At 34.8% G+C, this 25,307-nt stretch overlaps 3 protein-coding genes across 3 annotated transcripts in view; 1 reads left to right on the forward strand and 2 right to left on the reverse strand.

The window, feature by feature from the left end:
- Window positions 1-25,307, reverse strand: part of LOC144957036 (uncharacterized) — a 326,762-nt gene that overhangs the window by 16,666 nt on the left and 284,789 nt on the right. The gene's annotated exons all lie outside the window — the stretch shown is intronic.
- LOC144957035 (dynein regulatory complex protein 12-like) lies at window positions 11,085-19,431 on the reverse strand. The gene is made up of 6 exons (XM_078887971.1): window positions 19,293-19,431; window positions 18,029-18,100; window positions 16,973-17,092; window positions 15,680-15,772; window positions 14,231-14,361; window positions 11,085-12,516 (listed from the first exon to the last, which is right to left on the reverse strand). The coding sequence occupies exons 1-6, from the start codon at window positions 19,351-19,353 to the stop codon at window positions 12,388-12,390; spliced, it is 606 nt and encodes a 201-aa protein (XP_078744097.1). The 5' UTR covers window positions 19,354-19,431; the 3' UTR covers window positions 11,085-12,387.
- LOC144957031 (WD repeat-containing protein 48-like) overlaps window positions 19,459-25,307 on the forward strand; it is a 33,521-nt gene continuing 27,672 nt past the window's right edge. Inside the window, exons 1-4 of the mRNA XM_078887966.1 lie at window positions 19,459-19,732; window positions 22,440-22,580; window positions 23,170-23,245; window positions 24,402-24,484. Of these exons, the coding sequence (XP_078744092.1) occupies window positions 19,691-19,732; window positions 22,440-22,580; window positions 23,170-23,245; window positions 24,402-24,484 (342 nt within the window). The 5' untranslated portion in view covers window positions 19,459-19,690. The remainder of the gene's footprint in view (window positions 19,733-22,439; window positions 22,581-23,169; window positions 23,246-24,401; window positions 24,485-25,307) is intronic.

The raw sequence follows: 25,307 nt of genomic DNA on the forward strand, positions 1-25,307 counted from the left end.
GCTGTGGTCAATCTTGTGCAAGGGACTATGACGTCCACGATTGTCAACAAGGGGTACTTCTATGACATTGTTTTCGTTAACACCGACATCCTTGAAAGCGCTCCTTATCAGTTTGCCATTATTAGCTTTGAATCCGAGAGTAGTAAGGAAGAACTTTTTGCACACGGGATGGAAGACTCCATCTTCCTGTTTCATTGTATATTTGCATGTACATGACTAGGCACTTTTCTCCTTGGAAAGAATGCCTTCGCCTTGATCTCTGCATTCTGTTTTACTTACCCAAGTCCGTACAAATTTGCGCTGGTCCTTCCAATCCTCTCCCCAAAACATCTGTTAAGCTCCCGTCGCTGGTACTCCAAGAATCTGTCACGGCATTTTTTGGAGCAGGTCCGCGAACAACCTTCCAAGACCGAATGCTTTTCTCTCATTCGCAAAGGCCTGTGTATTTCCTAGTCTGCTTTTTGTATCGGCTTCTTGTGCTTTCTCTTTTTTGAGTGAGTAGACACTGTCTCTATTTCTAGATCTGGTGTATTTATTGTTTCACTCTGCTAGCATGGTCTCTATAATCGATGATACACCTGGAAAATGCTCACCTTCAGATATTTCTCCTAAACCGGTAAAGGATGCCGGCGTGGCCGTTTCGGACAAATACTCTTCCCCTTCAGCAAATGGAACTCTAGGGTCAGTAGTTTCGGCGATATATTTAGAAGCTAGTTCCAAATACATTTCAAATTTTGAGTCACTATCTAAACTTTGTTTCTCAATAGTAAATTCAACAAAAATTCCATATCGTTTGCATCTGCTTCTTTAATCTCAACAGCCAGTTTACGTGCTTCTACTGCAGATTTTCATATCGGTGTTGAGGTAAACCTATCTAGCTCGTCTCCTCCGTTTTTCTTGTTGTCCGTGGTTTCTTTAAATCTTTTCCTCTCTGCTTTTATGACACTCATACATCATGTAATTCCTCCTGATAGAGGTTTCACTGTTGATCTGAGCTAGCTGTTTCAATGGAATGTCAATATCTGAATCACTGGAGTCTGATTGTCATGATTTATTTAATCTGGGTTGGCTGAGGTGGAGGTACCTGTGGTTCTTTTAGGGGTTAGATCATATCTGATGAAAGAGATATAAATATGGATATTCAAAAATTGAACGGGAGTGGACGTATTCATTAAAATAATCTTTATCATAAAGTAACGTTGTTATGATATGATATTGAGTTACAGTTGCTTGCCTTTCCCAAAAGAATATTGAAACAGGTTATTGAGGGCTAATTGGATGCATAGCTAGAGACTTATTGTCTCAGTAGTTAAGGTTTTCACTTTGATTCAGAAGGCACCGAGTCCGACACAGTCCTAGGTTGGTTTTCAGGCCCGATTGGTTTTTTTTTATTTTTCCCACTGTCCTGATCCCAAGCAAGGGGGGGGGGGGTGCGCAGTTTGTTCAAATTTCAATGGAAAGGTGGGGGTGCGCACTTCAGTAGAAAGCCGGGGGAGATGGGGGAGGGGGTGTGTATTCATTTTCACCAAAGAAGTGGGTTTGACCGAAGAATTCAACCACAGCAAATTACAGGGACAGTATTTTGTCTATTTAAGAATGAATTTTAAGTTTAATAAGATCAAAAGGAGGGAGGGGTGGTTCGCGAAAATTCCGAAAATTAATGGATAGGGGGTGGGCGTCTATTTGATACACTATAATATACTACTACTACTACTACTACTACTACTATACTACTACTACTACTACTACTACTACTACTACTACTACTACTACTACTACTCTCCTCCTCCTCCTACTACTACTACTACTACTACTACTACTACTACTACTACTACTACTACTACTACTACTCCTACTACTACTCCTACTACTACTACTACTACTACTACTACTACTACTACTACTACTACTACTACTACTACTACTACTACTACTACTAATGTACATACAAATGCTTTGACTGCTACTACTAATACGACTACTACTTATTCTACAACTTATACTTTCATATTGATGATTAATATTAATAATTGTCATCATAATGATAATCATAAATATAGTACATGTAATAACAATAACAGTAGTGCTATTAGCATGTAAATCAACATTTGTTTAAGTTAAATATCAAAAACACAGATAAACCGTCAATAGCAAATAATTATTAAACATCTTCACTAATATATGACAAGTAATTATATGATTATATACATAAAATCTTTGATCACTTGAATAGGAAAAAGATAAAACTCACCCGAGGAAATGAAGAATTCACACCAAAACAACAAGTTACTCGTACGTCCTTGATGATTGACTATTTGATGAAAATTGGAGAACAATGATATGTTCTTTTCACCGTCACTAGTCGTAATACAAACGGACGCATATAACTTAATTTTTGGATAGTGTCTTGGCAGAAAGTCGCATATCCGAAATGCGTCTTTTTGTGAAAGACAAATTATGTCATTCGGTGGACGAATAAGAGAAAAAGACGCATATTACAAAATGCGACCATCTGTCATATCCACATTCAATATGCGTCGATCTGTCATTCCTCGAAACGAATTTAAACCAAATTAGGTCAAGTCGCATATTTTCAAAATGAAACAGCTTTTTTATTTTCAACGATTGAGCTACCAAACCCAGATAGAAAAATGCGCCTTTCTCTCAAGTATGTGAATCCCAGAAAATGTCAATTTGACCTAGATACCGATATGCGTCTTTCTTCCCTATCACGGCAGCATTAATGTATTGGATTGTTTAAATGCGATATTAGTTTGCTTATATAATTGTTGGTTTTAGTTTATGACGATATAATAATATTATATTTGTGTTGTAACACATACTATTTTCTTCTTTGGTCTTATCCAAATACGGGTCAGATGAATAACCTGACCGATTGACGATATTGTAGGCAAATAAATGAATTATTTATGGAGTTATATTCCATTCAATTTTAATATTATCTGTTCTCAGATTTTCTTAGATATGGGAATAAGGTGCTATTATAGATAGTTTTTAGTTTTTGACGTTATATAACATTATTGTAAATGTTGCTGCTCGAAGCTCGAAGAAATAAATAACAATGGGTAATAGAATGTAAGCTTCAATTTAATTACGAAGACATATAAAATGAAAGTTTCGGTTTTCCCCTTTATCAACAAACAGGATGAATGAAATACTACAAATGAATGAGATAATATGGTAGTGGCGTTGTTAAGATGAATAAACAAAGCACTGATGGGCATCTTATTCATCTTAACAACGCCACTACCACATTATCTCATTCATCTGTAGTGTTTCGTTCATCCTGTTTGTTGATAAAGGGGGAATCAGAAACGTTCATTTTATCTGTTTTCGTAATTAAATTGAAGCTTACATTCAATTTCACATTGTTATTTATAACATTATTGGATTTTCGGACAGAGGAATTAGCGCGACCTTGGGTGTGCTATATCCGAGGATACGAAATTCTCAATATTATTGATCATAAGCTGTATTATAACATCCCAGCTGTGCAATGTCTTATAAAAACCATCGCTTAAGTCAGTAGACATTGAAATATCAGCAGAGTAAATATACTTTTCAAGTTAGTTGATATTAGAAGTAGATTTTAGTTTAATATGAAGTGTCAACAACAAAGAAACATCACACTGCTGCGTATTATTATTATTATTATTATTATTATTATTATTATTATTATTATTATTATTATTATTATTATTATTATTATTATTATTATTATTTTTATTATTATTATATTTTATTTTCTTTTTTTTCTTCTTCTTCTTCTTCTTCTTCTTATTATTTTTTATTATTATTATTATTATTATTATTATTATTATTATTATTATTATTATTATTATTATTTTATGTTATTATTATTATTGTTATTATTATTAATATTATATATTATTATTATATATTATTATTATTATATATATAATATAATAATATAATATAATTAATATAATTAATAATATAATATAATATAATAATAATAATAATAATAATAATAATAATAATAATAATAATAATAATAATAATAATAATAATAATAATAATGCTTGTTTTTGTAAGTTATAAACGATAACTAAAAGCATGTTATCCCTTCCTTCCCATAGTGGGCAGGTTGGCACTTTCTGTGTCTTCTATCCCCCTATATCTGTTATCCAACATGCTTTCAGTCTGTCTTGGAATGAGATTACTTGGTTTTGTCCTGGCCCTGGCTGGATACCCAAGCTGGGAGGGAAACAGTCAAATGTATAGTTAGAGTTTTGGGAGATGATATTTTCTGTCTTGTAAATATGTTATGTATTTTATTAATATTTTGTGTTATGTATGTAATAATATGTAAACATGTGAGTGTATTCCTCTTAGTGGGGACATGTGCTTGTGTCTGAATGAGACTTTTAGGTGATCTCAAATTAAGTACATTGATAGTGTGCTCTTGTAGTCTACATCTGTTTCCTATTTGAATCAAGTATCCCTTGTCTTACCTTTTCTTGGGTGCATTGTAATTCTTGAACTTTTTACTATCCCATTTTCTTCCTTTTTTACTGGCGCTGATATAACCTTAATGTGTTGCAAGCGCCGTAAAACCCTTTAAAAAATACAAATTGTATCATTATGTTACATCATTTTTGTTACAGAGGGTAATTAAGGCCATATGACCTATTACACCATTCAAATATTATTATGTCATGTCATATCATAATAATATACCATATCAGATATATCATGTCAAATCGTTTGTCATGTCACATCATATATAATCATATTGTATCATCAATATATCCATCTATTAAAATGGTTCCCGAATCGTCAAAGAGTCTCACACATCTTACAAGCCTACCCACTTCTTTGACGTGTCAAGATCGTTGGGACTTTCTGGCAGGTTGAAGTCTCCGACATCATTGTCCAATATTATTTGAATAAAGATTTCCTGGCCATAATAGGAACAAACCAAAACCAATGTGTTTTTAAAGCTTTTTTCCTTTTTTAAAAAAATTTAATTTATGTTTGGTTTGGTTTGTTTTGTTTGTTTTTGTTTGTTTTTGTTTTGTTTTTTTTTTGTTTTGTTTTTTTTTTTTATGGTTATTTTTCTTTGTTTTTTTTTTGTTTTTGTTTTTTTTTTTTTTTGGGGTTTTTTTCTTTGTTTTTTTGTGTTTTTTTTTTTTTTTTTTTTTTTTTTGGGGGGGGGGGGGGTGTGGGGGGGTGGTTGAGTTTTTGGGATGGGGGTGGATTTTTTGTCACCTTATGATAGAAACATGATTTGTAAAGGAAAATATATAATTACCTCTTTTGTGTGTGTGTGTGTGTGTGTATGCGTGTGTGTGTGCGTGTGTGTGTGTGCGTGTGTGCGCGCGTGTGTGCGCGCGTGTGTGTGCTAGTGCTTGTATGTGTGTGTGTGTGTGTGTGAGAGAGAGAGAGAGAGAGTGAGAGAGAGGTAACAAATGATCCCACTCGTTTAACTAATGAATACAACTCACGATTTGCTTCCTTTTGTGGCCAAAGACTTGTCTTTTGACGTCATTTTTTAGTCGGTGTCGGGCTATAAGTTGTATTTCTGACATGATTTTGTGTTAGTCATCGTGGTAAATCTGTCAACAGTGTGCGGTCCCCACAGAAAATTTAAATAATTGTAAATTTGTGGGCGTAACTGAACTCCCACTCGTATTGTGCAGTCAAGTCTGCTGAGAGCATTTTCCTGGTAAGTCAATTTGCCTTTTAAATGTTGAGCAGACATTGAGTAGCAAACATCCAAAATCTTGGCTCTTTTCGTACAAATGCCGAATTCGCGTCAAATATGGGACAAGCCTTCGTATAGCTATTTAAAATTATTACACGACTTATTTATGATAGACTGAAGTTGCACAAGTTAGAAAAGCATTAGATTAGTCATCGACAAACTGCGATCAAGACCGTAAAATAGATTTACTCTTTGGTAAAATATTCTAACTACCGGCTGGAGTTTTGTCCTGACAAGTCAGAATTCTCTTTGTTGTAAATTCATTGATATAGTATTTCGTATTTACAAAACTCAATTTGTCTTCAGTTTCAATCTGTAATCCATTATTACCAGATACACAAGTCAAAAAATGCCGAAAAGCGTCCATTCGCGTTTTTTTCTCTTGCGACATCAATATAACATTTGAACTGCATAACTGTTTATTATGAATGGATTTCAATTCAAACTTTTACTCGGATAGGCTTGATTGACAAAATTCTCAAAAGAAAAACATTTTATAGTATGCTACTGAGATATGTTCGTCAAGACCAGCCCAACTTGTAATCTATAGCTTGCCCCTTTTGTATGTTCACGTAGCATACATTGTGAAACATTGTCACCGAATAATACGGTTATCGTTTTCCCCTTTACTTTGTCATAAATGTGAAATTGAATGTAAGCTCCAATTTAATATTCAAATACAGATAAAATTGACGTTTTGGATTTCCCCCTCATCAACAAGACAGGAATTATGAAACACTACAGACGAATGAGATAATGTGGTAGTGGCGTTGTTAAGATGAATAAACAAAAGCATTGACGGTCATCGGGAAACCGGAAACGTCCATTTTATCTGTTTTCGTACATTAAATGGAAGCTTACATTCAATTTCACATTGTTATTTATTTCTTCGAGCTTCGAGCAGCAACATTAACATTACCCTTTATTTAGTCTAGGAAGGGGGAATCCCAATATATAGTATGCGTTTGGCTCAGAAGCTCGTAACATTGCCATCCGGAAGTATAACTGATTAACAAACAAAACTCTGTGTAACCATGAACTTTTATAGTCTGGATGATACAGTTTAGTGAGAATTACTCATAAAAGCGGATGGCAAAAAAGAATAACAAAGACCAGAGTGACGTCATCTTCGTTTTATCTATAGTCCAGTTGGTAGAGCACTCACTTCACACGCAACAGGACCAAGAATGATCCCAGGTGCAGTCGAGATTATATCGGACCCCCCTGTTCCCTCAGCAGTGATCGGGTAGCTGCTGTCGTGAGACTTGGTGGGAAGTAAGTTGTGATAGAATAGCATCCTATCCAAAGAAGAGCAAGCAATTGCTATTGTCCTTTTCACACCATAGAAACCGGGATAAACTCCGGTTACTGGGTCTTATGACTCTGAAGAACTATTTGTTTTTAAAATGCCATGAGAAAAGCGTAAATTTCTCAAAAATTGGAACTCTTTTGTGATATTTATCGGGCCCAGAATCCTTTGTCACAACGCCATCCCGCTTAAGAAGCGTCTGTGCCTAACTGAATAATATACTCTCCTGTTGTATTATGGCCTTCCTATTCCATGAATCTAAAGCCTGAAGCCACCGCCTAAATCCTCACGTGTACTCTTGTCAATGTTTATCTCGTCCTGCCATTACAGTGGACTCCGGATAAGACGATGCCCAGGGGAACCGAGAAAAAAATCGACTTATCCGAAAATCAACTTAACCGGAGTGTAACCAAATGAGCAAAAACTCATTTGAACAAAGCAAACCAATCTAGAATAAGTATGTCCCTTCATATTGCGCGGTCGCTGTAGTGGTCATGAGAGGCTCCTACCCCCAATAGTCCCATAGAGGAATCAGAATACATAAAAATCGGAATTTGAAATAGAAAAGCGGAATTAACTTATGTTATTGACTATGACATGCTTTGCAAAGAAAAATGTAATGACAATCCAAAGTACTCAAATGATTAAAAATAAAAAATGTGTAAAAATGTACAGATTGTGTGACTAGATCAAGGGGTCAAATATAATAGAGAACACACAGCTCCTGGCCGTCTGAGAGCAAAGCATGAATGGGTGGATTTACCTTGTCAGGACCTCCTCCCCCCCCCCCCCCCACACACACACATACCTAATCAAGCAAACGCGCGTGCCGGTACACACACCACACACACACACACACACACACACACACACACACATGGACACAGGGCTAAAATTAAATAGGGAAAGAAGCTGACCGTACTCAAATAATATTATTACCGATTGAGCCAACATATAATATTACCAAGGTCATTGACCTCACGAATTGGAGTCACAATAATAATAATAATACTTCGTCAACCCCCCTCCCAAACATATAATATTATCGGACATCGAGCACCCAACTTGAAGAGACTAATCAGACTACAAAATGTGTTTTGAATTGACCATAGGAGATGACGAATAAGCATAGCTCACTTTTTTTCGCTAGAGATTTTTATTTAATTTTCCTCGATGAAAAGGTGAAAAGCGGAATTTTGCCTTGAATGTGGAATGTATAACAATTAAGTGAATTATTCCGAAAAGCGGAAGGGTAGGAGCCTCTGGTCAAGTCATACTTCTTGTAAATCGTCGAGACAGAGATAGCTGGTATCCAATTTCCTATGCGTGGATTTTCTGTCGCATGCCAAACTTTCCAAATGCATCGAATTCCTTTCCCGATAGGTAGTTGTAGACTTGACTTGAATTCCTCTTGATAAAATTGAGGGCCATTAAAAGGATGGCTGGGATTAGAACCAAAAAAATCTATGAACTTGAAGTTGCGACAATGTAAAATTTGAGATGGAGAAATTAAAGTTATTCAAAACTGCTCATGTACATTGAACACGGACGTCAGCAAAGCACCTACATCACATCGATGTGCGCCAATCGTCGTGGATATTCTTAACACGTAAAATTCTTACTGGTAGCTTTTTTAACCAATGGAAATACTTGTTTATTTGTGATTTTATTGTAGTCATGAGTGTAAGAACATCGACTTAAGCGACATCGACTTATGTGGAGTTTTTTTTTTTTTTACTAATGTTATATGGGAATAAGGGGAGGGACCAAGAAAAAAAATCGACTTGGGTAAAAATCGACTTAGGCAACGTCAACGTATCCAGAGTGCACTGTATTGTTTTTGTTTGAAGCATTGACAGATATTCGGACAAAGTTAGGCTGGTACTATTGCTTTATTCGGGAATCTATGTGGCCCTGGTCAAAGACTTGGCTGTAGTGTTGCCCCTGTTTATAACTTGCTTAATATCCCTCTTGACAGTTGTCAACGATAGCTTGTATTAATTTGTGAATACGTGCATCGCTGAATAACTGTTTCCATTTGATTTCGTCGTCTGCACTTCTTTAAAAATGTACATTATTCGGCAGGACCGATGGCTTGACTTATTGACTTTAACTCAGTCAACCTTAACACCGACTATATCCGTAATTTACCCGGGTTACTTTTACCCCACGCCTATTTATTACATAGAGAGACAAATTATAGGCGTAGTATCAAAGCTAATGTTTTTCATTTTTACAGGTTTATAGTAGTTGAATAAAATATGCTCATTTTTAATACATTTTTTCCAATTTTGAAAAGTAGCAAAAATCTCTAGGATTGAGTGAGTTAAAGCTGTTCGAGGCATAGTCGACCGACTTTGCAGCCTCGGCGGCCTTCATGATTTGCAGTGGAATCTCCATTCTTGTCTGTTTGATGATATGCTTCTGATGATGTTGAGGTCTATAGTTGATAGTTGGTTCGCCTCCCAAAGTGGTGAAGTAGAATGAAATAGCTTTATTTGGTGGTATTGCAAGACCATGTCTGTTCGATGCTATGTCTCTGATGATGTTGAGGTCTATAGTTGATGTTAAGCGGAGGTTGATGTTTGACAATTTTTTGAGATCGTTGTTGAGAGTTATAGGCAATGAGGTGACATCATCATCATCATCATTGCCTTTTTCACCCTGGGTCAGGGTATAGGCCACAGACAAACAGTTTCCATCCTTCTCTATCCCGAACTAACTTTTTTTTTTATCTTATTCCAGGTCTTACCACTTCTCTGTATATCAGCTTCTTTAATTCTTCTCCATGTTCCTCGTGGCCTTCCCCTTAATCTTCTGCCCTGAGGGTTCCAGTCCAATACTTTCTTTGTTCTCATGATACCTTCATAACCTACTGAGCGTCCTTTGTGTTTGGGTTCCAAATTGGTGAAGGAGAATGACAGCTTTATTTGCAGATATTTCAGGATCTCGTCTCATGATGTGTCCAAACAGATTCTTTTCATTCAGAGGCTTTAAGTACTTGAAGAGAGATCGGTGTTTCGTTGCATTTTTGGCTTGGTTGGACAAAAACCGGAATATAGATACAACTGAAACCCCCATTGGAAAATGGATTCCGTTTGGCTTGCTAGAGAATAAATAAAACATTGCAAAGTAAAAGTGTGAAAGAGAAAAAAGAAACAACACATACAATTCTATATTAAAATCATATTAAAACAAAATGTAGTTATTTCAATATTTTAATTCCAGATGTAAAGTCAGATTGGCTTGAAATGAAACAAAATGTTTAAAAATAACGATTAAAATGTTTGTAAAATTATACAATAACTGATAGGCGTGAATCATTTTCATAAATGTTTATAATGCTAAATCCAGGCCTTCGGGCCATTAAATCCAACTGTCTGTCGTTACAGACTTGTCAACCAAAAAAATATCCTGATACTATGTGTATCACATAGTTATTTAGACATTTATATATATATATATATTGAATCGTGTTTGATACAAATATGGTACGAAAAGTGCTCGACATGTAGTAATGGAGCGAATTATTATTTTTTTAAAATATTTACCACAATGTTTGAGACAGTCTACATTAATATACTATAATCAAACACCCTCATGAAGCCACACTCAACAAGAAAAGTGAGATGTACGGTACGTGTCAACATCGCCGGAAGTTCTTGTTAATTAACTTTAAACCGGAACCACTTCAAGAAACAACAACAGGCAACAAAACAACTCAGTCCTGATGATGGCAAATTAAGCCTGAAACATTAATGTAGACTGTCTCAAACATTGTGGTAAATATTTTTAAAATATTAAATATATATATAATTATATATATATATATATATATATATATATATATATATATATATATATATATATATATATATATATATATATATATATATATATATGTATATATATATATATATATATATAATATTATATTATATTATATATATATATATTTATATATATATATATATATATTATATATATATTATATTATATATATATATATATATATATATTTATGTGCATATGTATGTATATAAAAAGGCTTTACTGAGACATGTGTCAGTACCCTACATTACATGAGACAATAAGTAGTTATTTAAATAAAACATGAATTATAGTAAAAGACTAACCACAACGACCTTTCAACATATAATATACCCCCCCCCCTCCCTTTTTGGTGTGTGTCTATAATTTTCTTTGAGATGTAATCATCCTTTAAAAATCCTCAAATGCGATCAAGAGTCATCGGTCGTGGTTAATAATCAGCGCTAAAAGGGATGACGTGAGAAATAGAGAAAGAGGAGGGGAGGGGCGGGGGGAAGAGATAGGGGGATCGAGTAAACCCCGCCCATGACCTACTCATGAGGTCTAGTCCAAATAGATGCAAACCGTAGCAGAAATATTCTCAGCTGACATTTCAATTCAATTCAATTATTTTGCCAACTTTCTCATATTACGAATGTTTTTTGGATGAGAAGGGGTGAAACAAGAAGATTATATCACGTTTATTGGATTATAAACACTCATATTAATTTAAGATTTTTACTAGAAAAGCTCATAAAAGTCTTAAATTAAATCTTGTGTTTATTATCACACATTAAATGGGCTTTAGTCGTGTTGTTCAAAAAAAAAAACTTTTTAACATTTTTACATCCTTAAGATCTTTCTAATGTAATGAAACATTTCCATCAATTGGTGACCAACCATCTCAAACATGATAACGAAAAGTCACTTCAAAATTAAAATGATCAGAGATTTGACATTATATATTATTTAATCTCCTTAAAAATTTGTATTATTATTTTCTTGATTAATGGCTTTTTAAAAAACAAACAAAAAACTATTGCAGTCCTGCCTACTTGAATATTTCGAAATTCATGAATTTTAAGAGGTAAAAATTGTAGTCGCTATAGTTAACTTTAAAAATCAACAATTTACCCTCGCAAGGATTATTAAATAACACTTTAAAACCCTTAAAAGTATGTAGTCTGGCATCAATTTTCATTTTCAAGACGTTTTAATTGACCAAGAGATGCTCATAAAGTTCTGAAATTAGAGCCAAAATTTCGTCATTTTACAAAATGCTCGTAACAGTAGGCGGGTCTGACATTGGCACAAGTCTCGTGGCTATAAATTCAATTTTTACCATCTTAACTGTTTAGACATACTATCGTTTCGAGGTGATTTGGTGAGGGGAGGAGGGGGGGGGGGGCACATTTATCACTGTAATATCCTGTCCTTGATAATTTATCGCAGGTTTATGAGAACATTTGACGTCATAAGGAAGGGGGGGGGGGTGATGTCTTACAGTGGTGTGACGTCATCAGATGTCCAGTGGGTTAAGACCAAACTCCAGTAGAGTGTGTTTGTTTTTTGACTGAATAACGGAGGACTGTCTTTCCCAGTTGTCTTTGGCAATGTCCAGTTTTCTCATCAAATTATCAAGGGCTTCCTGAAAGGTAGGGAATAAAGGAGGAGGGGGATGGGGGCGGGGGGAGGGGGGGTAAAGGCAGAGTTATCTCTTATAATGCGTCATGAGTGCTGGGTGTGAGAGATTAAAATACGAAACAAACAAAACAAGACTCAAATGTAAGATGGGTCTTTTAGATCTGGCAGGAGGTCCCAATAGCTCAGTTGGTACTAAGGGATCTTAGCAATCCCATCGGCATTTGAGTTTGGTATTTTTTCTTATTATTTGACCAACCTGTCCACCCAGCAGTAATTGGATTGAACAGTCTGACGTCACGTCCGCCCAGAAATGAGCAGCTTGGTTCTAAACAAAGAAAATCGGTACTTTTTATTCTTCGTGCTGGCGAGAATTATTTCACATATCAAGTGATCAGAATGTATAAAAGTCAAAACATGTTCAGATTTATAATGTTTTCTTCTCTGGATACACTTTTATGCTCGTCGGAGAAGAATTTCATAAAGGCGTCCACCATTGTTCCGATAGTTTAGAAACAGTTACTAAGTTACTATGCGTCATACGAGGGAAGTGACTGTTGAAGCCTATTAGATAGCTTTGTCTGATACATCTAGTGAAAATTAAATGCTGTAGACACAGGGATAACCTCTGGTTTCATGGGTCTTATGGCTCTGAATGACCTCTACTGTTAGATCTAGTTGAGACCTTAATATGTATGTATTCAGGGCTATTTGGGATGATCCGATCAACAACGGTCCACTTAAAGAAGAAGGAGAAGAAGAAGAAAAGAAGAGGAAAGGAGGAGGAGGAGGAGGAGGAGGAGGAGGAGGAGGAGAAGAAGAAGAAGAAGAAGAAGAAGAAGAAGAAGAAGAAGAAGAAGAAGAAGAAGAAGAAGAAGAAGAAGAAGAGAGAAGAGAAGAAGAAGAAGAAGAGAAGAAGAAGAAGAAGAAGAAGAAGAAGAAAGAAGAAGAGAAGAAGAGAGAAGAAGAAGAAGAAAGAAGAAGAAGAAGGAAGAAGAAGAAGAAGAGAGAAGAAGAAGAAGAAGAAGAAGAAGAAGAAGAAGAAGAAGAAGAGAGAAGAGGAAGAAGAAAGGAAAAGAAGGAAGAAGAAGAAGAGAAGAAGAAGAGAAGAAGAGAAGAAGAAGAAGAAAAGAAGAAGAAGAAGAAGAAGAAGAAGAAGAAGAGAAGAAGAAGAAAGAAGAAGAAGAAGAAGAAGAAGAAGAAGAAGAAGAAGAAGAGAAGAGAAGAAGAAGAAGAAGAAGAGAAGAGAAGAGAAGAAGAAGAGAAGAAGAAGAGAGAAGAAAGAAGAAGAAGAAGAAGAAAGAAGAAGAAGAAGAAGAAGAAGAAGAAGAAGAAGAAGAAGAGAAGAAGAAAGAAGAAAGAAGAGAAGAGAAGAAGAAGAAAGAAGAAGAAGAAGAAGAAGAAGAAAAAAGAAGAAGAAGAAGAAGAAGAAGAAGAAGAAGAAGAAGAAGAGAAGAAAGAAAAGAGAGAAGAGAGAGGAAGGAGGAAGAGAGAGAAGGAGGAGAGAGGAGGAGGAGAGAGGAGAGGAAGAGGAGGAGGAGGAGGAGGAGGAGGAGGAGGAGAGAGAGGAGTAGGAGTAGGAGGAGGAGGAGGAGTAGGAGGAGGAGGAGGAGGAGGAGGAGGTGGAGGAAGAGGAGGAGGAGGAGGAAGAGGAGGAGGAGGAGGAGGAGGAGGAGGAAGATGCCAAGAAGAAGAAAAATAAGACAGTATTCAGGACTTACTCGTAACACATTTTCATAAGCTTTCTCCATTGAATTGATCTTTAACCTCAAATCTGTGATTTCAGTGTCCCGTTCTTCTATCATCTTCTTTCGATCCTCATAACTTTTCTTCAACTCTGCCTCTGTAGAACCTGAAAACATATGGTATTTTTTGTAATGATATTATTATATATTATTTTATTACCAAAATGGCATTTGATACTATTTCCATGTCTCTTCTAAGTACATAGCCGAAAAGTTGCCATCAGACCTCTAAGTTTGAAGAGAAAGAGAGGGAGAGAGAGAGAGAGAGAGAGAGAGAGAGAGAGAGAGGAGAGAGAGAGAGAGAGAGAGAGAGAGAGAGAGAGAGAGAGAGAGAGAGAGAGAGAGAGAGAGAGAGAGAGAGGTCTTCTCATTGTACTGGCTGTAGAGTACTCTGTTGCTTGTTTTTGTTGGTATCAGATGTTATTTTTTTCCTACTTCACTATAGGATATGATTAATATTGTAAAAATACACAGTAACCCGCAACTTGGACTGCAAAAAAATAGAAACTTTGTTCATGGTATAGGAAAATAATCTATTAATCTTGAGCATGGTTTTTAAAAAAATGGAAATGTGTTATACAAATATGCATAATATTTGTGTCAGTGCATGACATAATCAGTGGAAAGGTGAAAATTTTGGATTTGCTTTTTTGTAATTTCTCAAAGAATTTGCTTACCAGAGCATTTTAATCTTTATTTGAAGTAAATCGGGTGATTTTTCATGAAGTTATGGTCAGATGTATGGGAAAGGTATCTGGCAACTTTTCTCAAATTTCATAATTTTTTCAACTTGACAAGATGAAAAAAATATTTTAGAAGTGAAATTAAGCTGTGATATTTCCAGAAGATGTACAAAACAAGTTGATTTAATCATATATGACAAGAACTCATTTTTGATAAAAATTGACTTTCTCTAACTAAACTTGGTAATATCTCAGTTCAAACCTTTTCACCATCCGACTGATTATGTCATTCACTGTGTCATTTATTTATGGATGTAAGTTTAGACAATAACACAGATTGTCATAAAATAGTAGATGGTATGAGAAGCAATATAGGTCTGTCTGGTTTCTGTTGTGTGTTGTGTGTGTGTATGTGTGTATGTGTGTGTGTGTGTGTATGTGTATGCTGTCGTTTTATTAAAGAACATATTATGTGCTATTTGGTTAACATTGTATATGCATATACTGTGTTTTAAGAAACAACGGCAGTATGCTTGTGTGTGTGAATGAGTATGTTTCAGCCAAAGTAATTTGTAATTTAAGCGCTTAGAGTCTGATGTCTCGGAGTTATAGCGTTATATAAGTTTTCAGCATTATTATTATTATTATTATTATTATTATTATTATTATTATTATTATTATTATTATTATTATTATTATTATTATTATTATTATTATTATTATTATAAAAAATAATCCATACTCAGTTGAGATCTGGTCCGTCCAAGTTCTGTCTCAAGCTGGTGAATGCGTAGTCCCATCTCCGTCTGCATTGTCTTGTATTGTCTGGTCATGTCTGCAGTTTGAAGCAAAACACGAAAACAAGTTATGAATCAGTAATAATAATAATAATAATAATAATAATAATAATAATAATAATAATAATAATATAATAATAATAATAATAATAATATATAATTTTTTCATCAAAAAAAAGGAAATTCGTTTACAGACGTGGCATGCATAAAAATGTATAAACACAAAGTTGAGAATCTATGGCGACAATGTATATATATATATATATATATATATATATATATATATATATATATATCATGTAAATGCACAAAAATGTACAAAATATACAACCAAGAACCAATCAAACCAGGGTTTACGAGTATATTTGGTAATACCCAAACCTAGAGGTGCCTAAATGAGCCAGTAAGTCAATAAGAAGGAGAGAAAAGTAAAGTGAGTGAATGTGACTCTCATATAAAAGGGGATATTATATATTTATAACACTCACTATTATTTTTCTCTCCATCTATTATATGTGTCTTACCATCTCAAAAGGGTTAGGGTTGTTAGACTTGACTTAAGTTTTTTTATGTTTGATTGGTGATAATCAAATGCTAACTTCTTTCAGTAACAAATACTTCGTGTTTCTGGATACTTTAACTTAAATATCCCCCTCCTCCTCCCTCCCCCCTTTCGACATTTGGTTTACCCCGACTTAACACCGTTTTGGGGCAATGGGCCACATATTCATGACCCATAAGGCTTTTGAGATTGCCTGAAACTGGGTCACCTGCATATCTAAAAGGTAGAGTTTGGAACAGACGGTAGGTGTAATGGTTATATTTTCTTGAAAGACTTTATAGTCACTAATCAAATCTGCTATCATGTATGGCAGCATAACCCATAGCCCAAAAATCAAATATGTCTAAATATAAAATTAGTATAACACTAAAACATGGAAATTGTGTTATGATGAGATGTTTTATTATTAACGAAATGAATCTATTTGAAAAAAAAAATATAAATAAAACAACACAAATCTAACTTTAAATGGAGACTAAAACATAAGCTAGTTTACATTTTGCCTCTTGTCAAAAGTTGCATATCTGATACGGGCTTTAATGATACACATATGTGTGTTTATGAAACTCCTGCACACTCATCATCGAATCTTCATCACCACCACCACCATCACCACCACCATCATCATCATCATCATCATCATCATCATCATCATCATCATCATCATCATCATCACCTGCATTGATGGCCTTCTGATCTTCCTTATGTTCCTCCAATTCCTTGAAGGCATCTTCCATCCGTCTAGTTGCATCCTGATTGGATGATTTGGCTCGTCGTGTGAATTCTCTACGAATAGCTGTGAAGAAATTAGGTCAAAGAAACAGTAAATATCGGTAATCAAATTTAACCCCAAGAAAATAGATAAATCAATCAATTAATTAATTGAATCTAAACAAAATAAAAATACAAACTGAAATTTTAAAAAACAAACAAACAAAAGAAGAAAGAAAGAAATATCATATTCCTGATTGTTTTAAAAAGTCACATTCAACATCGAATAGGATTTAAATCTTTAACAGACAGGATTAAATATGACTCTAGCCTTACGGGATATCCTATTATTTTCACCAAAACAGCATTGCAAATCGGACTTTGACAGCATAGGCTCAAAGAAGTATAGAAAAAAGAAAGAAGAGGTGGATGAGGAAGCGGATGATGGGGAGGAGAAAGGAAGAGCAGGATGAAATATGTAGAGAGAGAGAGAGAGAGAGAGAGAGAGAGAGAGAGAGAGAGAGAGAGAGAGAGAGAGAGAGAGATTTGTTTGTTTTTGTTTGTTTGTTGCTTTAGGTCTCTTCCAACACAATTGAGGTTATATGAGAGACCGCTGAAACAAAAAAACAAGCAATCTAACAAAAATAGTACAAATGTAAATCAAAATCATAACCTAAAGATATCATAAGCTAAATTATAAATAACCAAGAAAAAACAGGCAGAAGATTTACAGAAAAAAAAATATCCCCTGTCAAAAATACAATCACAAACCAAAGAAGCAGGATAGGCTAGTAAAGAGAAGAAGAAACGACATCACTATCGGATCGTACACCCATGCGAACATCATAGGTATATGATTCAAGGGTGATGCTTCCATCCAACCACCCGCGGAGAGAGAGAGAGAGAGAGAGAGAGAGAGAGAGAGAGAGAGAGAGAGAGAGAGAGAGAGAGAGAGAGAGAGAGGTGGAAAGGAACGAGCGAGAAAAAGAATTGAAAAAGGGAATAATATTGTTATACTCACAAAGGTGATCTTTGAGTGCATTAATTTCATCCATTGTACGTTTGTATTTGTCTTCAAGTTCAAGTTGGGCATCTGTGGGGATAAATAGGTATATATGCAACAACAACAAAAAAATGTGTATGATATGACATGATTAACTCAGGAACACACTGCTGACTGTGACAAAGAATAAATAGATATGACGAAAATCAAATTAATAAAATCCTATCTACACATATGTGTAGAATTAATCCAAATAATAGATTACCAAACCAATTTGGAACATATTGTTAGGTGAAAAATACAAAAACATAATGGGAAAAAATGACGTAAATCAGACAAAAACTTTGATAAAATAAGTTAGAGTACATAATACATTCAATGCAAATGATTATCTTTCTAGAATGTAACAATTTGTTCAACTCAGTAATCTATCATCCAAAAAGCCTACTATCAACCATCTGCGAAGATCAACTCAAGACAGATGATTTTGTATTATTGCTGATCAGAGTAAGGATACAGACTAATTGTTCGCAGAAACTTGAAATATTTTTTAATGATCTAATTGTTAAAAACGTAAACAATAGAGAGTTTCCCTCTGAAAATGTAACCGCTGACGAAGGAAAGAACCAATCTATTCACCCCATGTCTGCATTAGATGATTATTAAAATATTTTAAAAGCAGATACTTTATTTTGTTACAGGGTGTTTAAGGCCAAAATGGTCTATTTAACCCTTGATTGTTATATTATAAACAAGTCAAATTTGGAGACAGGTCTTGTGTTTTTTTCTCAACAAATTGAATGTATTTACAAACTTGACCTCGGACATTCTTCCTCCTCATCATTAAAGCAATTGAATTGACAAGACTGCTTAATACTGTCAGAGTCAGAGTTGCACGTCCAGAATGTTAATGTGTGTGTGTGTGTGTGTGTGTGTGTGTGTGTGTGTGTGTGTTGGGGGTAGGGGGCTCTGTCAATTAAATTTAAGCAAACTATTTGGGAATCAATCATGATTGATTGTAATTCCGCCTCATCATTCTGAGAATGATGTAAAGAATCATATGGAAATTACAGATATTACTTTTAGACTATCCTGCATCATAATATATTATCATTTCCCCTTGAGTTTGAGTAAGAAAAAATTGGTTGAGTATGAGTCTGGTTCTAATCTAACTCCTTAAAATTAAAATCAAAACGAAAAATGAAAGAGTTCAACGAAATTCACAAATTGAGTATCCTGAAAAATAAAGAAATGCATGAAAAGATCATGCAGGTACTCTTACCATCCTTCTTCTTTCCCTTCTTTTTCCCCTTCCCCTTTCCCTTCTTCTTTTTAGGAGGCATTTTGTCAACAATGGCAAAGGCAACTTCTCTTCTTATTTTGGGTTGCTACAGAAGCGATGTCAAGACGGAAGTGCCAATCTCGCAGAGACTAAACAGCCATTTTTCTCTAAATCTAAAATTCTATGATAAAAGATGCCTTCAACCTTTGCTTTTCCAAAGTGGCACCCTACAGGATTTTTTTAAAATTTTGACTTGCTAATTGTAAACTTCATTTGTCCACTAAAATATATTCATTTCAATACTGCAAAAACATCATGATGATTACTTCCGGGTTGTTTTTACAGGAGTGGCTGGCCTCTAAATATTGTCAACAATAGATTATTTCTACTCTGCAGCAATGGAAAGAGTCTCGGGATCTGCTGGTCGCAAAAGAGTACAGGTAAAAATTGCAATATCGGAACAATATGAAAGTATCATAGAGATCGATCTGAAACGCATGCAAGTTCGTTTTGGTGTAGACTAGGTTTAAGTTTAACCGTAATTTTGCGGTTTTCGATTTTCGACACCGACACCACTGCCACTGCTGCAGTGCTCAACAAGCTCAGCTCAGCAGACAACAGTAATCGTAACAGTTAACAACAGTCCCCTCCGTAAAATGAATCAGAATGCAATTTAAGATATCAAGCAGTGCTCATTGGGTTTTAGAATTGTAATAAAGTCTTGCATTTATAGTAGTAAGCTTCGCAGTCCGAATGACGCTTGCTGAGAATTGCGTTGATTCATCAGTCATGGTCGATAGATAGATATAAGTGCTGCTCTCTCCATCCATGTTGTCAATTGTTTCCATTGGTCGCGGTCCTGGCCAGAGTTTTGAGGCTGTCAAGATCTTGTTGTGACTTTAGTACGGAGGGCACTGCAGTATTTCTTAGTTCTTCAGGGATTGATTCGGCCTCATCTGAATCCAGAAATTTCTGATAGTAGAGAGGTCCTGGTTCAGGGTAGTTACTATTGATGTTTGTGGTCTCCCTACATATTTGTTGCCATGAAGGAAATATTCTGTCATTGCAGTTTGGGCTGGGATGTTATCTTCTCGACGTAAGATGTGACCAAATAGCCTCCATCGCTGTTCTTTTATTGTACTCAGGCGTTGGACCCTGGTTTTTCCTTAGAGATCAGTATTAGTATTTGTAATTGTCTCTGGCCAATAGATTCCGATTACATGGCGTAATTGTTTGCGGTGATATGAATCGAGACTTTCTAAGTTATTTTTTGTGAGGCCCCAGGTTCCACATGTCAATAATCAGTGCCTCGTAAATCTGTATTCGTTTATTCTCACTGATTATGTTATTTCTATTCCATAAATGTTGGTGTTGGTTGAATGCATTGGTGGCTAGCTGCTTTTGTTTTCTGATGTCTTCATTTTTGTTGATCAAATTGCCTAGTTTACGTACATTTTTCCATTCGTTTGAATTTCTGTGGATTTTTATATATTCTGTTTTGGATTGATTCACTTTCAGATTCCATGCTTCTAGGGTAGTTGATATTATTGGCAAGAATATTTTCGCTTGATGTTCTGATTTAAAGATTAGGTCTGTATCATCTGCGTATAACAATTCACGAGTGATCTTCTTTATTGGTGGTAATTTTGGTCTTATATCTTTCATGGCCGATTCAAGGTATAGAATTGGACTCAAGCTGTCTCCTTGAGGGGATCCAATTGAGGTTGATATTGTTGTTAATTCTCTGCCGGATTCAAATTGTAATCATGTAGTATTTGATAATAGGTATCTTATGAGCTTCACGTGATCTTTGTCCAAGAATGAGTCAAGGATTGATAACAATTTGGTTCTGCATATAGTGTCGAAAGCTGAACTCATATTGATTCCAAGTATGGTAAATTCTTCCTTATATTTCTCCGTTCTGGCTTTCAGCCATCGATGGGCCATACTCAGTCTGCAGTGCTTCTATCTCTTCTAAACCCACTTTGTGAAGGTGAAAGATATTCCTCTACCTTTTCTCTAATTCTGTTGAGCGTGGTTGTGCTTAAAACTTTTCTTAGCGTGCATAATAATACGATTGGTCGTAAATTTTCTAAAGGGCCTTTCTTTTTATTTGGTTTGTTTAGCAGAATGGGTTTTCCACTTCCAAGAATGAGAACTTGTTTTGTCTTAAATATCTTATTATAAATATCAGCTAGTATTTGTATGCATTTGTCATCAAGACATTTTAGTTCTTCTGCTCTAACACCATCTAGACCTGGCGATCTGTTGTTATTGAGCTTTTGTATGGCTTCACTTATTTCTTGGGGTGTTATAGGCGTTTTAAGCTCTGAATTGCATTTATATGTAAACTTTAACTTTAAATTAAAATTGGTTGATCTGGTTAACAACCTTTATAAGTCTGCTGGCGGCAATCTGGGTCTTAGTCTTAATCAGTAGTCTATTCTAGTTATGTGTTGACTCAAAAGTTCAAGTGACAAAAACCCTTTCCATTCTTTCTAGATTTGGCATGCTTAGGTTCTGTGCACACCACTGTGTTTGTGATATCCTTATACAATTCATCTTATTATATTGCCAACTACGCATATTTCATGAAACTTGAACTTTAAAATGAAGAAACTGACCCTGTGACTCTTCATTTAGTTTTAATTCCAAAACTGAAATGAGACAATTTGGTATTGTCAGCGTTCTGCTTTAGATTTTTTTGGTTGGAGGTGGAACTGTATCTTTGTGTTCGAGATGCAAAATCTCTTTATATTATAATTATATGATATTATTTAGTTGTTAATATATATATATATTTTTTTTTTGTTTAACAATGTGACTTCTGTGTTCTTGAATGATGTTTGCTCGCAGGCACAAGTGGTGTGAATTGGTTGAATATACCTCATTTAAACGCACCAGTCAAGGCAATTTTTTAAATATATGATCCATGCAAATGTGACATCTCCATAGCATTTTTGTGCTAGGTTTATTATGAGAGGACCAGAAAGCAGTGTGTGACACTTGACTTTTTGAAAAATCATTTCTCAATTCATATTCCCCCCCCCCCCCCCTCCCCCATCCATCCACATTTGCAATTTTAAAGTTAAGAATGATGTCATCACCTGCATCTCACATTTATCTTTGTTTTCTTTTCATAATTAGGTCTCTTTTGTGATTCGTGACGAAGTTGAACGATGCCACAGATCTGGTGTAAATGCATTGCAGTTTGACCCTCATCTAAACAGACTTTACTCTGCAGGGAGAGATTCCATTATACGAATATGGAACACACGAACTAATAAAGTAAGCTGGTATTTCAAATAAGTTTAATCTATTCCTCATTCATAAATGTATGAAAGACGGAATTCTCAAATATTCTGTCTGACCTTAGTCGGTATTGGTGAGTTGATTTTATCAAAGATAAAATTATGGGTTGTTTAAAGGCAACAAGTTAATGGGGAGCTATATGGGTATGCATCCTTTTCTATGATTTAAGCGTGATGCCATTCAATGAGGAGAAGCTTGGCATGAAATATGTTCATATCATATAGTCTTTACAAGAAAAACTTTCAGGTTTTTTTTTTATTTAAGCAAAGGGTTTCCCTGTAAAGATATGCTTTTTTTTAAATGCTTAAAATTTATAGATCTCTGCAAGATTATTATTATTATTATTATTATTATTATTATTATTATTATTATTATTATTATTATTATTATTATTATTATTATTATTAATTGTATTAGTATTACTATTGTTTTATTATTATTATTATTATTATTATTATTATTATTATTATTATTATATTATTATTATTATTATAAAAGTTATTATGAACTGTTATTTTTATTCCAATGACTTCAAAACCCTTTTTTTTATTTATTTTATATTCAGGATCCGTATATTTTGTCCCTTGAGCACCACACAGACTGGGTCAATGACATCGTCCTGTGTTGTAATGGGAGGACATGTAAGTTTGATGTTACAAACTTTCTTAAAGACATTAAAAATCGCAGTCCTTTCATTGGTGTTTTACATAATTTTATTACTTGACTTAAATCACTTAACATCGGGCTGCAACTGTGTTCTTCCAGCTTTCCCTCTCTTTAGGCCATTTTCTCAGAGCCATGACGATTCCGTCTCTTTCAGCTCTCATTTAACCTTTCATCTCCTCCCATAGTGGGCAGGGAGGCACTTACTGTGTCTTCTATTCCCTTATATCTGTTTTCCAACATGCTTTCTGTCTTTGTCTTGGAATGAGATTACTTGATCTTGTCCTGGCCCTGGCTGGGAGGGGAAACAGTCAAATGCATAGTTATTGTTTTGGGAGATGATATTTTTTTCCTTGTACACCATCTCTCTGTTATGTATTATTATATTTGTTATTTTTAATGTATAATGTAAGCATTTGAGTGTATTCCTCTCTGTTGGATTTTGTGCTTGTGTCCAAATGAGACTTATAGGTGATCTCAATACAATGATGGTTTGCTCTTGGAATCTACATCTGATCCCTATTTGTTCCCAGTTCCCCTTTGTCGTACTTTCTCTTGGGTGCTTTAATTGGAATTCTAGAACTGTTAACTCTCCCATTTTCTTTCTTTTATCTGGCGCTGATATAACCTAAATGTGTTGCAAGTGCCGTAAAACCCTTAAATACAATACAATTCACAGCCTGTCATCCCCATCCATGCCTTTTGCATTGGTTATTTAATGTAGAACCTGTCTGGTTGGATTTTTGAAGCTTGCTTTTTAGGGAATTTCTGATTCGTTCAACACAATTTGTTTATTGACAGTTGTACTTAATTAATGGATATTGACTATTAATTCCTCCACTATTCATTCAGTGTTAGAGATTCTGTAAGTCCAATTTCATTTCATTTTTAGGATGAAATATGTAAACATTTGTTAACAAGACTTTCATTACATCTGTGATTTCTTTTTTTAGCTTGACAATTTTCCAATTTAACTCAGACTGTTTTCTTAATTATTATCTTTATGATAATGATAGATTTTCAAAGCCAAATGACTCTTTTTTATAATATTAGTTCTTTTTTTTTTCAATCTGAAATTTTAATTTGTTTTGTTTTGTTTTTTAAATTATTTTTTAAAATTTCTATTTATGACAGTGATATCAGCCTCCAGTGACACGACAGTCAAAGTATGGAATGCACACAAAGGATTTTGTATGTCAACATTACGAACTCACAAGGTATTGGATGCTGACAAAGCTTAAGATATCTCTTCTATAATGCTACCCTGTTTTGTTTTTTTGTTGTGTTTGTGGGGTTTTTTTTATTTGGGGGGGGGGGGGGGGGGGGGGTTTGTTAGGTTTTTTTTGTTGTTGAGGGGGGGGGGTCCATTCATATTGCTCTCAAAACTTGTTCTCGAAATGGAATGAGTTTGGTTTGCTTTTCCCTTCATAGTGATCCTTTACGTTGGTAGAAGAATCAGCCAGTTTTTTCTCTTTTCTTTTTTTTTCTTTTAGGAAGAGGAGGGGTGAATGGGGTGGAGAATCTTTTGTTTTTCAAATCCCCCCCTTTGTTATTATTACATTATATTATCTATTAATGATGCATTTTTAAGAGTCTTGGTAGCTCAGATGATATAGCACTCATATCACAATCAAATTGTCAAAGTATCTGTCAAAGGTTTTGTTGGGATCTGTTCATACAGCCCTTTGTTCAAGGTTGCAGGCGTTCTGTATATTACATGGGTGCCAGTTTTCCGGTTCATGCCAGAATTCCGGTTTCGCGATATCTCAAAGTCAAATACCTCCGGTTTCAGTGTTTTGAGTAAAATAACCTAATAGCATCTGTAAAAATTCGAAAACGTGATTCAGCCACCTTTTCAGTGTATGGAGGTGTGTCAATATGTTTGCTGTGTAATCATTTAATAATGTTATAAAAATGGTGATGAAATAAGAGTAAAGTTTAGGCCGCATTTTCAGTAGGAACATTTTCAGGTTTGGCAAAGTGTCGAGATTTTAGTTTCGGGTTTCAGCACTTCTTCCTGCTGGCACCCATGGTATATTT

The sequence above is a fragment of the Berghia stephanieae genome, chromosome 11 (assembly GCF_034508935.2).
Source record: "Berghia stephanieae isolate SIO BIC M18660-M18661 chromosome 11, UCSD_Bste_1.3, whole genome shotgun sequence".
NCBI classification, from domain to species: domain Eukaryota; kingdom Metazoa; phylum Mollusca; class Gastropoda; order Nudibranchia; family Aeolidiidae; genus Berghia; species Berghia stephanieae.

Excerpts from the sequence above, each read along its gene's own strand:
- LOC144957035 (XM_078887971.1), bottom strand. The coding sequence starts at position 19,353 with ATGCCTCCTAAAAAGAAGAAGGGAAAGGGGAAGGGGAAAAAGAAGGGA. Across the intron at positions 17,093-18,028 it reads TGCACTCAAAGATCACCTTT|CTATTCGTAGAGAATTCACA; the intron begins GTGAGTATAACA and ends ATTTCTTCACAG. Across the intron at positions 14,362-15,679 it reads ACGGACCAGATCTCAACTGA|GTTCTACAGAGGCAGAGTTG; the intron begins GTATGGATTATT and ends ATATGTTTTCAG.